We start from the raw sequence: 15,346 nt of genomic DNA, 5'->3' as shown, positions 1-15,346 counted from the left end.
AACAATGAACAATGAACAATGAACAATGAACAATGAACAATGAACAATGAACAATGAACAATGAACAATGAACAATGAACAATGAACAATGAACATTGTGTACGACGTGAGGACTCGATGCGATAGGAGCATGATTATCAATAATTGCCCGAGTCAAAGGAAAGACCGACAGAAATGGCGTCGACATGTGAGGGGATCGCAACTGTTGCCGTTTTGGGCAAGGATGAACCAACCGTCCTGAAGTTGAGATTCGGTGTTGAGCCTAAAAACCCAAAGTTAGCCGTAATTTGGCTTCAACCTCGGACGAACACCAAAGCTTGCTTCTTCGCAATGCCGAGGCCATGTGAGTCGACTCAAGAATCGTCATAACGCTGTCTCTTCACCTTCACATTTGTCGCTTTCTCCTCACCTACGTCTATCCTCGCAATAAATCACCATGGAAGAACACTTTGATGTCCTCATCATCGGCGCCGGTATATCTGGTATCAATGCTGCCTACCGTCTGCAGTCGAAATTCCCTCATTATCGCTTTGCCATCCTCGAGGCCCGCGACCAGCTCGGAGGCACCTGGGATCTCTTCAAGTATCCTGGCATTCGCTCGGACTCGGACCTCTTCACTTTTGGCTTTGCCTGGTATCCCTGGGACCAGGACACTCCGATCGCAGAGGGTTCATCCATCCTTGAATACCTTCATCGGGCCACAGCCAGCCATGGCATAGACCAGCGCATCCGATATCAGCACCGTCTGCTGGGGGCCGACTGGTCCTCCTCGGAACAACGCTGGTCGTTGGCTGTCGAGCATGCAGGTCGCTCCCAGTCGATGTCGGCGCGGTTCATCATCTTTGGCACTGGCTACTATGACTACCAGCAACCTCTGCAGGCGGACATTCCCAGCCTGGCCCAGTTCAACGGCCAGATCATCCACCCGCAGTTCTGGCCTGAGGACCTGGATTACAGTGACAAGCGCGTCGTCATCATCGGCAGCGGTGCCACGGCCATCACGCTGCTTCCCAAGATGGCAGAAAAGGCGGCACGCGTGACTATGCTGCAGCGCAGTCCAACCTACATCCTGTCCCTACCAAATCGTCAAAGCTCGCCTCTGCGTTATTTCCTGCCGACATCATGGTTTCGTCAACTGCAGCGTATCCTTTGGCTGTTCACAGCGCGATTTTTCTTTCTCTTCTGCCAGGCTTGCCCGGCCGTAGCGCGTGCCATCCTCCGTCTGCACGTCAGCCAACAGCTACCGAAAACGGTGTCTTTTGCACCACATTTTCTTCCGCGGTACAACCCCTGGGATCAAAGGTTGTGTGTCTGTCCCGACGGAGACTTCTTCAAAGCGTTGAATCACGGTGTGGCCGATGTCCGGACCGACACCATCAAGACCGTCACCGCAACAGGAATCCAACTCGATTCAGGAGATACCCTCGACGCGGACATTATAGTCACCGCCACGGGACTGCGTCTGCAGGTAGCGGGCGGGGCTTCTATCACGGTCGATGGTAACCCGCAGCACCTGTCCCAGAAGTTCCTCTGGCGCGGTATCATGATGCAGGATCTTCCCAATGCGGCGTTTGTCCTAGGCTACACAAACGCCTCCTGGACACTAGGCGCCGATGCAACTGCCCGGTTCTTGTGTCGCTTCCTGCGCGAATTGGATAATCGTGGACAGGCCGCCGCTGTGCCACGGTTGAGCCCCAAAGAGGCCCAGAAATTGCAGAAAAAGCCGCTGATGAACCTTAATTCGACGTATGTGGTGCGCGCGGCAGAAACCCTCCCCAAGACCGCAGATCAGGGGCCGTGGGCGCCGCGGGACAATTATTTGCAGGACCTATGCTTCGCCAAATTTGGAAGCCTCGAAGGGTTGGAGTTCATTGGGGAGGCCAAGAAAGCGCAATAAAGTGGATCTAAACCGTTCATTGTACATCATCCTATATTCGATATTTTCTGCGATTGTTCATTTTACATTAATCAATTGATCTTCAATTTTGTCGAGACAACAGAATTTGTCAGGGAAATCGCTCTGCCAGGTAACCTAGACTTAGCGACGGAGGACTCACATGTTCGTTTGAACGGTGATTTCTGCGAGTTATGCTGCAATTCCGAGCCGCTAGCCGAGCCAACCAATTCTTCTCGATTGGGTGAACACATTTTCCGGATTTCCTAATCCCCAATCATGAGCATTTGCATTCATCTGTGATGTTATATCCTTATCACTAATCTCCTCATAATTGCGCAAGAATGTAAGTATGCAGATGCAAGTCACAAATCAAACAATTTATTTCGATACCATTCCGATATTGGTGACTCCTATTTTCTCAAGTGAACGTTGAGACAGGGCCACTTACAAAATCAACCTTTAAGCTTCACCACACCAAGAAGCCATTGTAGGATACACTTTGTTGCTTGTTGCGGATATTACATCTTGGCGGTTGTGGGGAAACTGCATCAGACCGGCGATAAGGTGGACATGCTAGAGCGTGCGCGCGCGAGAATGGACGAGATTTCGCAGGGGTTCAGATGGCGCCGATCGCCAATCGTATTCGGGCGCACCACGGGCGCGCTTGAGAAGCACCCACTAAAGACGATATGCTTGCGATGGTCAAAGGGCGGGAAAGCGCCGTCTACCTGGGAGAAAAGAATTGTTCTTCTTCACCCTTGTCTGAAAGTGTAGATCATCCGCTGGATGTAGGCCAACGAACGGTGTCATGCCCCTGTGAAGCAGTACTCAGCGCGAAAAGCCAGCACAATCCCTCAGTGCCCATCAAAACTGCGGATATCACGATCCGGATCAATTCGCGTATGGAACGCGTCGTTACCGACCCTGCAGCGCGTGTGTACGGTTGTAGGCGTGAGGGCTGAGTAGATACAGATGCCGTGACTGTCGCGAATAGTACCAGGTCCGATTTGCGACTCGAGGAGGCGTGATGCGCCCTGAACCACATCTGTCAGTTTACAGGGGACGCGGCGTCTCAGCTATCATTCCATGCGATAAGGCGGAAGACAACGAACGATCGTTAAGTGCACTGGAAAAACGCGTTGGGTACGCGTCGGTGTCTGGCCTAGCAAATAAAGAATTGTACCAAACAAGCATAATAAAAGATATTATGGAATGCGTTCATCAAAAGAAAGCGGATTGAACGGGAATATTTATTGAGAAAGACGAAAGCGTTCGAACCATGCGCACTGGGACGAAGAGTTGCGAAATCCTTTGATAGAGGACATTGAGCGGCCATATTCCGTTACGGCACAGGATTCAATGCTGATAGGCACCGCATGCCATCCCATGTTGTTGTCTGTGGCGCAAGGCGTGGCGTAGGCAATCGAGTACGCCTGCTTTTGACAGTCGCGCTGCAACTAGGCGATGATGGTTTACAATGGCGCATTGGCCGTGTACAACGGACTGAGCGAATGAGCTGAACAACAAAAAAACGGGGGATAGTATTGCTGTCGGGCACGCGCAAAGCACTTCACCGACCTGATGGTCCAGACTCCAGAGCACCGAAAGTGCGCGCGATGCGCTGGCTCTGAAGCCTGGAGAGATCGGGCCATAACCCCAATCCCCAGAGCAACCGTGATTGGCAGGCAGGATTCCCTGTGGGGTTAGGGTGCTTTCCCCTCATCCAGTTTGTGCCGACGGGATGCTTCCTAAGTTTCCTCCATCGTTTCCCCCCCTCTTCTGCTCAAAAATGTTGCATTTCAGGTGTTGTGCCCGTGGAGTAGCAAGATGTTTGGCTGATAAGATGAAATTTTCCAGACTTGGATCTTATGAAAGGACTGTTGAAGTTTGGGACGACTTGTTGGCTAGAAGTAATGTCCTAGATCCCTCCGCATGCGCTGTATGCGATTACCTATGAGACGACATACTATCTTCAAGTTGATCAGTTTTCACCAATTCGTATTTCGCGTCCGACTGAACAATGGCTGGCTGGGGGATGGTGATGGTGTGGTGGTGGTGGTGGTGGTGGAAAAGGTAGCGCGAGGGAGAGGGACCACCGACTTGAGTCCAGCCCGGCCTCCGTGCACTCCAAACCCTCCAACACTCCGTCCGTAAGGCATCGCCCCGACCATATATGCCGCCCTTGCGGTTCTTCTAGACCCTCTACTCCCTACCAAATTATCTCGCTTATTTTACCTCAATCATTCTCGCATCGCTCTTGCTTAGTGAGGCCCTTCCTTCTTTAAAGATAGAGGTAGTGCGAACTTACCGCATCTAGAGTATCCTGGGGAGCTGAGGGCCTTGGCCCCTGTCTATCCTAGACCGTCTAGAATAAACCCCCGACATGCATTAGCAACAACTAGCCAGCCGGTCAGCCAGCAAGAGCCAGCCAGCCAATTTTCTCTATTTTTGAGTCGACCCTTCTTTCCCCTGGAACATCCAAGCAGTCCAACGGCCTCCCCCGAGATGTGACAGAAGCCACAAATCTTCTCCAATTACTACCTGCCATTGTAGGATAGAGCGACTCGCCCGATGATTTGCTCGAACATATCGGTTAGGAAACAGATTATCAGACGTGGATATGTCTCATCTCGATTTAGGACATTTTGCGAACGGCTCTGTACACTCCTTGTTGTCATTGAAGCAGACGGCCTGGCTTGCATATATCCACCGCTGACAGTCATTAAGCTATACTCAGTCGGAGCGGAAACCAGTGAAGAGTACTGGTCCGATCATCAAGTAATCAATCGGAATAGTTATCCTCAAGTCGATCGGAGTCTCCGCGCATCACAAATACCAAGAGCAATGGTAATCTATTCTGGGTTGACAGTCCCAAGGGGACACCGGAACCATCGGAGGAACCGTCGCCGCAGCTGTCACGAAGATCTTTCATCCACTCGTACATCCGTCGGGGTACCCGCTAAGGGCATTCCTCTTGAAATGGCTGCGTGCAAATTATTGTCGGACGAACTAGCGTCAACTACGAAGGTACTTCTGCTTCCCCATTCCCATGTCGTGCTACTGCTAGGGATTGAAGGTAAATGTAGCCGCTGAAAGTGCCTTGTGCATGGCTAGCGTTGGGGAGGGGTACTATGGGCATACTTTGTGCTATTGACAAGACCACTGCATTGCGGACATGGCCGGGGGATATCACGAGATTCGGTCAGCCGTCGGGGAGCACGCAAAAGTGACAAAAAAAGGTCGACTGGGATCACCTGTGAATAGCAGAAATGCTTTCAAATCTATTCCGCCCATTGAATTATTCGCATTGACCTATACTTCACAACATACAGCGGGACGAACTTGGTGCCTGCAATTGTCACTGATAAATTTATTCTCCTCCAGCTGCACGCATTATCAGCTATTCTTTGGGTCAGTTCTACTCCATGTTGCTGCTACTGCAACACCCGAGTAGCACGGCACCTTGTGATGGGGAAGTGATTGGTGCGGTGTGAAAATCTAGCCCGTGCCGGAACAAGAATGGACGAGAGAATTCGCTTACCTGTCGCAGTCGTTGCGACAACACGGGACGCGACGGGGTGGCCGAGCGATCTCGACGCATTTGAATTAGTGCTGGCGGCTGGAATTGACAGCAATGTGGTGATAAGCGGACCAAACTGCGCGCAAAAGAGTCAAGCCGTACAATGAACAAGAAGGACCTTTACATCCAGTTTGGCGAGCAATATCATCATATCTACCTCATTATCAACCGCCTCGATAATGTAGATCGATCGCGAATTGCCAGTCAAGGCAGGTTGGAGCCGATGCCCTGGAGCAGCAGCCCGGGCGCTAGTCTCTATTAAACAAGACCATGATTCATTCATGATTTTGGTTGATCTCTTCCTCATTTGAAATAGATTTGAAATAGAGCCCAGCGGGTCGGTTCCACGGACGAGCTGCGAACCTCCTGGCGATATGACTGGGTCTGTCAGTATCTAGTAGTGCTTCTAGCGGCCCATTTGCTTCGACGCAGCATCATTTCGTTCATGGCCAAGTGGGTTTTCCATGGTCATATCCAGCCAAGCTTTGTGGTTCATGATGAGTTCGTCTAATATTGATCGCGAGGTCCACCGCAAGTGGCACCATCCAAGGCTCATTATAAGGGCGCAAGATCATACGAAAGATCAATATGCATACACACATGATTCTTTTATGCATTTCATAAAAGATTTCTCGAGAAAGGACGTATCATATAAGCAACACGTGCAAGGCATCCGTCTCCGTAGACGGGCTATGAATGACGAGGAGCTGTCGACTACGATCAAGCAGCTGGAACTTATTTGCACTCAATCCATTACACTAATGTACCTCCCTCAATCGAGCCCGATGTCAAGAGAAAGACGACCATTTTTGCAAATTTCTGGTTTCATCGTCCTGTATCGGGGCCTACGCGGCCAAGGGACAGGTGAGAAGTGATCCAATACAGGCTGAGGGAGTGGATCTGCCTGATTCAGCTGAGCTAGACTAGTTAACTGACTAGTCACTTGAAGAGATGGTGGTCTAATCATCGCTTCTGCGGAGGTGCCGGGGCATGACTTGTGTCGTGCGAACCCACCGCGCTAAGCGGCCCGGCACGGGTTCTTCACACGGGAGTCTGTGTCCTTTTCCTGTTCCCCCCTCGACTGTCCTACGGGTGGGTGCCTGTGTGCCTGCCTGCTCTCAGTTCGCAGATCTCGAGTTACACTGCCTGTGGTTTTGGCGCTGAACAAGACTCATTGTATTACATCAAACACAAGTATATACATACACTACAGTATGGCCTCTTCTACGCTCAATGTGTGTGTGTGTGCGTGTGTGTGGAGATTGCTGCGAACGAGAGTGGATAATAACTTGCAGCAATCTAGTCCTGGCTAGGCAAATCGTCCCCCGCTGTGACCTTCTGGCATAGCCGAAATCTTACTCCCCCACCTTCAATTGTCCATGATCTGGACAATCTGGTTCTCTGAGCCGACCATCCGCCAGCCAATCCTACAGCCTTTCTCTCGATCGACAGTTCGTCTGGTTGATCCATGATGCGAGCTCCCATCAACCTGACAGGTGCAAGACGGCGTTATTGGTCCGTGATACGAAATGGTTGGGCCCATCCAGCCCCCTCCCTCATTCCCTCGTCCCCGAAAAACACCAAGAGATGACCACACTCGGTCTCTCTGCTTGCTCAGGCAGCCACCAACTGACGGAGTACCTTAGCAGGGACCATAGCTCTTCAATCAAGCTTGCAGGAACTAGCTACGAAGGTCGAATCCTGACTTGTCTACTCGACCGCTCACTCCGAGTGGATGGTTATTTCCAATGCCCTCAGCCGGGCATCTTGTTCATACCAGTGAGGAGTCAGTAACAGCGCAATGAGGGTGGGTCAATGTGGGTTTTGATACCCCGACCCCTCTATATCGTGCGTGGAGTAAATGCCATTTCGCAGGGTGCAATCGGTCAAAGCGAGCAAAAAGAAAAAGGAGGGAAAGAAAAAGCAACGAAATGGTTCCGAGGCACTGGTGCTCCGGAGTGATGGCCGTCTGAACTTGCTCAGCGCTACAGTATCCTTCATGCGCGGTCCACTTTCGCATCCCGTCAAGCTGGTTACAGCATCATGACGGCCGAGGATCATGTCTAGGTAGAGTTAGACACAGTTGAGAGCAAGTTGTCTCATGCATCACAGTCTTTTCACCTGCTTCGAATGCCCGGCTTCAGCAACAGCGTCCCCAGTGCCAATAGGTAGGTGCCAATGAAGACCAAACTCTGATCTACAGAGGGGGTGGACCATGCAATCCCCGTGCTCTAAAAATGCTAATTCGCAGGCTACCAATACCCATCACATCATATGCAAAGTTCAATTTGGAATTTTTTGCCGTTCTGATGGTGCTGGGGGGCGCTGCGGAGGGGCTGGGATCTATCGGAATGGGACCCTTCTAGCCATACCCTATCCTGCAGAAGGTATGATTGGGACTTGAGAGCTCTATTTTGCCACGGTTGTCGCTCAGCTGTGAATGCTAAACCTCAAGCTATCATTTTAGTGGGACCATTGCATCAAGCCTGGTCATTGTCTCCGCGCATCGACTTGTTCCTGCAATAGCTTATATAGAGAATGTACGCCCCTACACGAAGGGAACTTTCCTCTCGAGTTCAATTTACAAACACACCAGTCCAAGGATATCCTCCTAATTTCTATCTTCTCTTATGTGTTAAAGTTGCCGGTTTGCGTCGCTTTTTTCGCTTTCTTGTGAGTTGTCGCCACTGCTCCTCAGGAGAAACCACAGCAGAGCCTGACCTTCCACCCCGGCCTACAGTTTCCCCATCCAGGTATACCAAGCAGTCGCCTCAACTCACACCCATTCCAAGTCCAGCTATCTCGAGTCCACTTAAGAAGAGTTCAGTAACTCAAGCGAACCCAACTCAGACGACACCAAGACGAACAAAATCAGTTGAGATAAGACCAGCTGTGATCAAGCCAGCTGAGACAGTATCGATTGATAAAGAGCCTGCTCAGACAACACTAGCTGAGACAGTATCGATTGAGAAAGAACCTGCTCAGGCAATACCAGCTGAGACCGTATCGATTGAGAAAGAACCTGCTCAGGCAATACCAGCTGAGACGGTATCGATTGAGAAAGAACCTGCTCAGGCAATACCAGCTGAGACAGTATCGACTGAGAAAGAACCTGCTCAGACAATACCAGCTCACATAATACAAAATTCGACAATACTATCTCTGCCAAATCAAAACGTGGCGATGGCCCCCTCTATTTTATCCCCTGCCCCGACGACCAACGTCACCTCCCCCCTTTCTCCTAGCATTCTGTCTAAGTCTCGACGGACTTCGGGCTTCCTTGACAGCGATAGCATTTCCAACCATGGCATGTCTCGTTCAGTCACTTCTCGACGGGTATCTTCCCGCAAGTTCCAGTCTTTCGAGACCTCCAATATATCAAATGTTGTGTATTCCCTGAAGCGTCGCAGTGGGGATGAGCTAGGCGCTACGGCGTCCTCCAAGCTCTTGAACGCGACTCATGCCTCGCTGATAGATTGGATTCGAACTCAGCGCATGAGTTTGCTACCTCCTGAGGGTAGCAGCTATGATAAAGTGTTGGCGTGGGCACAGCTATTTGTTGAGAGACTACACTCCTTTGACTTGGCCATCGAAGAGTTCGCTGGCGACAGCTACCTCGCCGCTCAGCTCGCCTACGGCTACTGCGCTTTGCTCCTTGAGGTATGCTACTCTACATACGCTTGCACGATCCGGTTGCTGACACTTCCGTTTGTGTAGCTTGGCAAGGATAATGATAGTGCTTTGATGATCTCATTTGGATTCTTCTACAGCACCTCCATGGTGCTGGTGAATTTACTTGAGCGCATCGAGCTATTTACTGTTACTCAAGAAATTCGCGAACAGCTCGTTCTGGCTCTGGCAGACCTTGTGACACTGGTCGCCAGCGTTGCCACTTACTTCCACCAGGCTATCCGTGGGATGACTGGGAACTCAGCTACCGTCAACATTTATGCCAAGTTCCCTGGCCAGATCCAAGCCTTCCGCAGTCGTTGCGAGAAGATTTCTGAGTCCATGTGGAGACATCAGCTTCTGAAGGAAAACCTTGATGGAGCGAGAGGTAAGAAACATCATGGTTTTTGCGCCATACGAGCTTACATTTTATAGTTTCTGAGGTCAAGACCATCCGCGCCTGGCTCGCGCCGGAAGATTCTGTTCTTGCCAATGTCGCCGAGACCACCTCTCATCTTGCTCACGACCGCGAGGAAATGACCTGTGTTTGGGTCGGTCCTCATCTCACCCGCTTCTTGAGAAATCATCAGCAAAGGACTTTCGCCATCACAGGGAAGCCTGGCTCTGGCAAGACTGTTCTGTCTTCCGTCATCGTTGACCACCTTCAACACCCCATCGGTGGTGTCATGCACAAGACGTTGTACATCCCCATCAGTAAGTTCTCCATCCTAGATGATGCCTTTTACATTTCTAATCGACTCCAACTAGATGGTCGCCTCCCTGCTGAGACAAGGCCCCGTGCTATTGTTAAGACTATTCTCTTCCAGCTGTTCGAGAAGCGGATCGGAAATATTCAGCTCTTCCAAATTCTCTTCGACGTTCATGAGCGCAGCAAGAAGGCCTCCAATGATAATGACTATGACAACATTCTCTGGAATGCCTTGGAACGTGCGCTGGCTGCTGCCTTGAAGGGTGCCAAGGAGCTTGTTATCGTCATTGACGGTGTTGATGAGGCTTCTTGCGATGAGGCTGTCCTCCTGCAGAAACTGACCAGCGCCATCTCCAAGGCTTCAAATGTGAAGCTGATCACCCTTGGTGCTCAGGATCCTCCTAGTCTTCCCGGCCTGCGTCACTACCGCATCACTGATGATGGTATCTATGAGGATATCTGCGCCGTTGTGAGGGGTCAGTTTGAGAGATTTGATGCCTACAATAGCCTTGACGAAATGGAGCAATCCATCATCGTTAGCCGCCTCACTAGTGCTTCAAAGGGATCCTTTCTCTGGGCTAAACTTGCGAGTAAGCGAGTTCGCGATGTGGAGAATGCGGAGAATCTTCGCAAGGCCGTTGATACTCTTGCGAACGCGAAGCCAACCATCACCGATTTGGTCTTGCAGATCTTGAACGATTTGCCCCAGTCCCAAACCCGGGAAGATGCTAAATTGATGTTGTTGTGGCTTGCCACAGCCGACCGACCCCTCTTGGTAAAGGAACTGAAGGCCCTGGCTTCTATCCAGCCAGAGAAGCAGACTGTTACCGAATACACCGAGGAACCTCTGAGAGTTTTGCATCCAGTGAACTCCCTGGTGTTTCTTCAGGAGGGTCAGGTCTTTCTCCGCCACAGCCTCATTCGCACCGCTATCTTGGATATCTTTTCCAAGGGCAAATTGGTACCTGCTGTTAAGGACCGCCATGCCGATCTTGTCACCAGACTCTTGGTCTATATCAAGACTACTGTTACCCAGCCGCATGAGCCTTCTATTACACCTCTTGACTGGCATGACGTCAATCCCCTCATTAACAAGCATCCATTGCTTGATTTCGCCGTTCGCTACTGGATCACGCATTTCAGACAGACGAGCGTATTTGTCAACAACGGTGAGGCCCCTGCTGCCAAGGAGTTCGCTAAGCTTTTTCCTTCTTCGATTACCGTTTTCCTCCTACAAAACACTCTCTGGGAGAATAGACCGACTCCAGAGTTGTTGATCTTCACCACCACCGTCACCAACGTCTGCCGCCAGATTTTGACCAGCAATCATGTGGTGACCCTCCAGCTGATCATTACTCTGGCATTCCTGTATCGCCAGCTCGATTATATTCCGGAGGCTGTCCCCCTTTTTCATGAGGCGACTATCATCAGTCGCACACTGCTCACAACTCGCCATCTGGTTACCATGAAAATGGCTACCACCTTCCTTGAGGTCACAACGCAGAGAGTCACTAGCACTAAGACCGAAATCATGACCAAGAGAGAGGAGATACTTCTTGTACTGGTTGAGTGCTACAAGCACCACTATGGAAACACCCATGAGAATGTGATCAACACCTTGAAGCAGCTGGTGGAGCACTACCGCCTCATCAAGGAAGAGAAAAAGGCCGAGGAGATTACGGTCACCATTCAGCAAATCAGCGGGGAATATAGCCAGGGTCGGAATATCCATGGCGATGTCAGTGTGCACCTAAAGGGCAGTAACGGGGTCGCCGTTCCAGGCGGTCCCACTCTACTGCTAGACATTGAGGAACATGACCAGTTGATCGAGGTTGAGGCTTGGAACTTTGAAAGTTTGATCAAGCGGGCCGAGGAATACTTTGCGGAGGGTAAGTTTGAGGTGGCTGAACGCACCTATGTCGAGATATGGCAACGTTTGAGTCGGGAGTCCCGCCTTCAGCATTCCACCCAGGCCGAAGAGCGTAAGATCCAATCGGTTCTTGCCTACGCCAAATTTTTGAAGATACAGAAGAGGGAACATGAGGCCTCTTCCATTCTCTCCAGCGTCTGGCAAGAGTACCAGCAGACAAGTATGGCCTTGTCCGAGACCTCAGTGTTCCAACTCCAGGAATTTGCCAAAGTCATGAAGACTGTTGGTCTGACTACGTTGGCTTTGACTGTGTTCAAACACTGCTCGCACTATTATCAGAGTACCAACCGCACCCAGTCTTCGACCTACCAAGAAATCCAGCAGAGTATTCAGACCACCTCTAAGGAAGTTATGCAGTCTTTTAGCTCTTCTTCCACAACGGTGACCTCTGAAACCACCCTGGAGGAGATGGTTTACGAAGCATCCACCTCAATCGCCACTGTCGACCAGACATCCTTCAGTGCCACACAGACTCTGATCAGCTTGTATGTTGAGCAGCGCCGCTGGCAGGATGCGACTCGCGTCATCAAGAAGGTCTTGCACGGTGTCTGGCCTTCACTCTTTGCCCCCTCCCTGCAGGATGTCAACCTCCCTACGAAGCACGTGGAGAGTTGCATTGAGCTGGCTGAGCGACTCAGTCACTGCTATCATTCTCGACGTCGCTTCACTAAGGAAGAAGATATCCACGTTCGCCTCTATCGCGCTGTTCGCTCGGGTCGCAAGGTTGATGACAAGCTGCGGGAGCGCATCACCAACGAGCTTCTACGGCTCTTTCAGCGCACTGCACAGACTGACAAGATCATCAACCTTCGCCAGGAGACTTTGAATGACTATACCAAGCACTATGGTCCTGAGAATCCACTGGTTGTCAAGATTCTCTGGACCTTGGCTGAGCTTACTCGCCCTCGACCGGTCTTCGTCGATTACTATCTGCAGATCATTCGTATCTTGAATAAAGACTCCCCTGTCTCCCATCCCGAAGCCCTTGAGCCCCTCGTTATTGTTTCCACTGAGCTCTGGAAACAGGGCCGCTACTCGGATGCTCTTCACCATTACCAGATCATTTTCACCACGTTTTTGAATGAGCCAAAGCTCAATGCCAAGTTCCAGGACCAGACCTTTGTGCATGAATTCTTTGAGCGCTACACTCACTGCCTGCGCAGTGTTCGTACCGAGTTTACTGTACTCCACCAGGTGACCGTTGATTACCAGACCAAATGCAAGGCCGTGTTCAGTGCCACAGCTTCCATCACTCTCAAGGCTACTCTGACGCTTGCCAAGTTGTGCCAGGAGTCGAAGCGCTATGAGCTCGAGGCTATCGCGTTATATGAGGAGCTGCTCAAGACCAAGTCTGAGGAACTTGACCTGCTGGAGATCTCTTCTACCTTAGATGCTATTGTTGAGGAGCAGGCCGCCATTGTCAACTCGAGTAAGACTGAGTCTCTCTCGTCAGCTCAGGTCGAGCGTGCCGTCAAGGTGTGGAGAAAACGGATTACCACTGTCCGGGAGACTCACGGCTGGGCCCACGAAGAATCCCTCACCAAGATGGAGGAAATCATTAAGTTCCATGCCCAGCGCAATGAGACTCAGACCGTGGTGCAGGAGCTCAAGGAAGCGACTGTGCAGATACTGTCCACCGAGACCTCGGCGACGCGCCTGATCGCAGCTGCTACGACCATCGCATCTAGCTACATTGCGACGAACCAGATCCAGAAGGCCACAGAGCTGACTCAGGAGATCTATCGTCAGATCGTGATGAAGGACACTAGTAACTCCAAGTCTGTTCAGTTTGATCTTTCCTCCAAAGAGCGCCAGAGCTTGACTTTCTTGGCTCAGCTCGAGTACAGCCTGCGCCGTAGCTCATCGACCACGATCACCGAGATTTTGGCCGCACTGACTACCGAGTATGTCTACTTTGAAGAATTCCGAAAGGAGATCAAGTCCAAGAGCAGCTTCCATAGTATCTCTGTTACCACCGCTCGCCTCTACCAGTTCCTTGTTGCACGCGAGCGCCACACTGCCGCCGCTCGCGTGTTCGATGATTTCGTTGCTTACTTTATTGATACTGAGGGCAAACGCGTGCAGTTGACCGAGGTCTCCCAGGTCAAGATCTTTGTGCTGTCTATCCTGGATCACTTCAGCACTCATCAGTCGGATAACTTCATCCGGTCGGTGGGTATCACTAGCAACGACCATGTCATCGAACTGCTGAAGAACCAGAGGTGGGAGACTGCCAGTGACCTTGCCCTAGCCGCCTACAAGTATATCATCGCTCACGATAGCTACCACACCCCTGAAATTGTCAAATTTGTTTTCACCCTCGGTTTGAACATTGCTGGTCGTGATCTCGCGACTCGTCCCGATGAAGCCACCCGCAAGAAGCTGCTTGGAGTTTCTGGTATGATAATTAAGGATGCTCTCCGCGTGATCACTAGCTTGAAGCTCAACTTGGCTGGTGTCAGCCTTGTTCATCTGAACAAGTTAATTGGTCTGCTTGGCGAGCAGCAGGACTACCACACTCTGGCCTGGCTGCTAACCATTCTTTGGAACAGCCGCGAGGCGCAACGCAGCTGGCCTACTTCCATCACTCTTGCTCTGGGACGTCGCTTCATCATGGCCCGTTACTTAGTTGGTGACTATTCCGCTGCTCTTCGGCTGGCGGAGGATATCGTTTATAACTGCCGTCGTGTACACGGACCTCGTCACGTCAGCACACTCGAGATGTCAATACTTTTGTCACAGCTGTATACCGGTAACGCTCAGCGCTACCAGGCAGAGAAGAACGGTCAGGAAATTGCCAACCGATTCTACAAGAAGAGCGCCGCCGTGCACGAAAACATCCTCCGTGTGTTCAGTGATCCTGACTATGCCGAGCTGGAAGGTATCGATAGCAGTGGAAGCTTTGACGGTTCCACCTACGACGAGATGGATGGCGCCGAGGAGCACAATGGCGCTGTGGCTGGTGGCGAGCATGTTCGCCAGCACCTACATCTCCTCAAGCTCTCCGTTGAGCGCCTCGGCGACTGGCCTAAAGACTACAATGAGTACGAGAAGCTGAACGCAGACATATTCAGAGAGTATGGCGAGCACTTGACAGGAGTGGAGGGCGTTGAGAAGTGGAGCCTGAAGAACTTTGGTGCTGGCAAGGCCGAGGGTAACGAGGATACGTTGGATTTGAAGTTCAAGACTTGGGAGCTTGTGGATACTCAGCAGCATGTCTATTGATTTGTTTGATTGTTGTTATATACCTTGTTTAGTCGTTTGTGATTATTTGTACCGGTATCCTGGACTGTGAATCAATCTACTCGCTTAATGAACCGCTGAACTGCTATTTCGAACTCTGTCCTCGGTGTAGACACTTTGCCGGCCTCTCCCCCACATGTATAGCCCTCTGCGCTACTAACGTAGGTTAACAGAGGGTTAATTGCGTAGCGGCATACCATCGTAGGAGGGCTTACTGCAACGATCTCGGACTAGACTGATATTGTCTACATCGGAAGGGGTGTGCCAAGTGAATTTGTTGTTCTCTACATTTCTCTCCGGTCGGACACCTCTTAATGT

The 15,346-nt window shown here is 51.0% G+C and overlaps 3 protein-coding genes across 3 annotated transcripts; all 3 read left to right on the top strand.

Moving 5' to 3' along the window:
• Nucleotides 1–436: 436 nt before the first annotated feature.
• BO97DRAFT_428107 (flavin-containing monooxygenase) lies at nucleotides 437–1,897 on the top strand (the record flags this gene model as incomplete). Its single annotated transcript, XM_025697263.1, has 1 exon — nucleotides 437–1,897. The coding sequence occupies one exon, from the start codon at nucleotides 437–439 to the stop codon at nucleotides 1,895–1,897; it is 1,461 nt and encodes a 486-aa protein (XP_025547952.1).
• A 2,363-nt stretch (nucleotides 1,898–4,260) lies between these two features.
• Nucleotides 4,261–5,203, top strand: BO97DRAFT_195685 (uncharacterized protein). Its single transcript, XM_025690503.1, has one exon. The coding sequence runs from the start codon at nucleotides 4,469–4,471 to the stop codon at nucleotides 4,988–4,990; it is 522 nt and encodes a 173-aa protein (XP_025547951.1). The 5' UTR covers nucleotides 4,261–4,468; the 3' UTR covers nucleotides 4,991–5,203.
• Nucleotides 5,204–8,660: 3,457 nt separating this feature from the next.
• On the top strand, nucleotides 8,661–15,010 carry BO97DRAFT_428106 (NACHT domain protein; the record flags this gene model as incomplete). Its single annotated transcript, XM_025697262.1, has 4 exons — nucleotides 8,661–9,137; nucleotides 9,195–9,534; nucleotides 9,582–9,860; nucleotides 9,915–15,010. The coding sequence occupies 4 exons, from the start codon at nucleotides 8,661–8,663 to the stop codon at nucleotides 15,008–15,010; spliced, it is 6,192 nt and encodes a 2,063-aa protein (XP_025547950.1).
• Between the last annotated feature and the right edge of the window lie 336 nt (nucleotides 15,011–15,346).

The sequence above is a fragment of the Aspergillus homomorphus genome (assembly GCF_003184865.1).
Source record: "Aspergillus homomorphus CBS 101889 unplaced genomic scaffold BO97scaffold_44, whole genome shotgun sequence".
NCBI lineage: Eukaryota > Fungi > Ascomycota > Eurotiomycetes > Eurotiales > Aspergillaceae > Aspergillus > Aspergillus homomorphus.
This window is presented reverse-complemented; position numbering and strand designations above follow the sequence as displayed.

Bases quoted from the DNA above. Each gene is read 5' to 3' on its own strand.
- BO97DRAFT_195685 (XM_025690503.1), top strand. From the start codon at position 4,469: ATGATTTGCTCGAACATATCGGTTAGGAAACAGATTATCAGACGTGGA.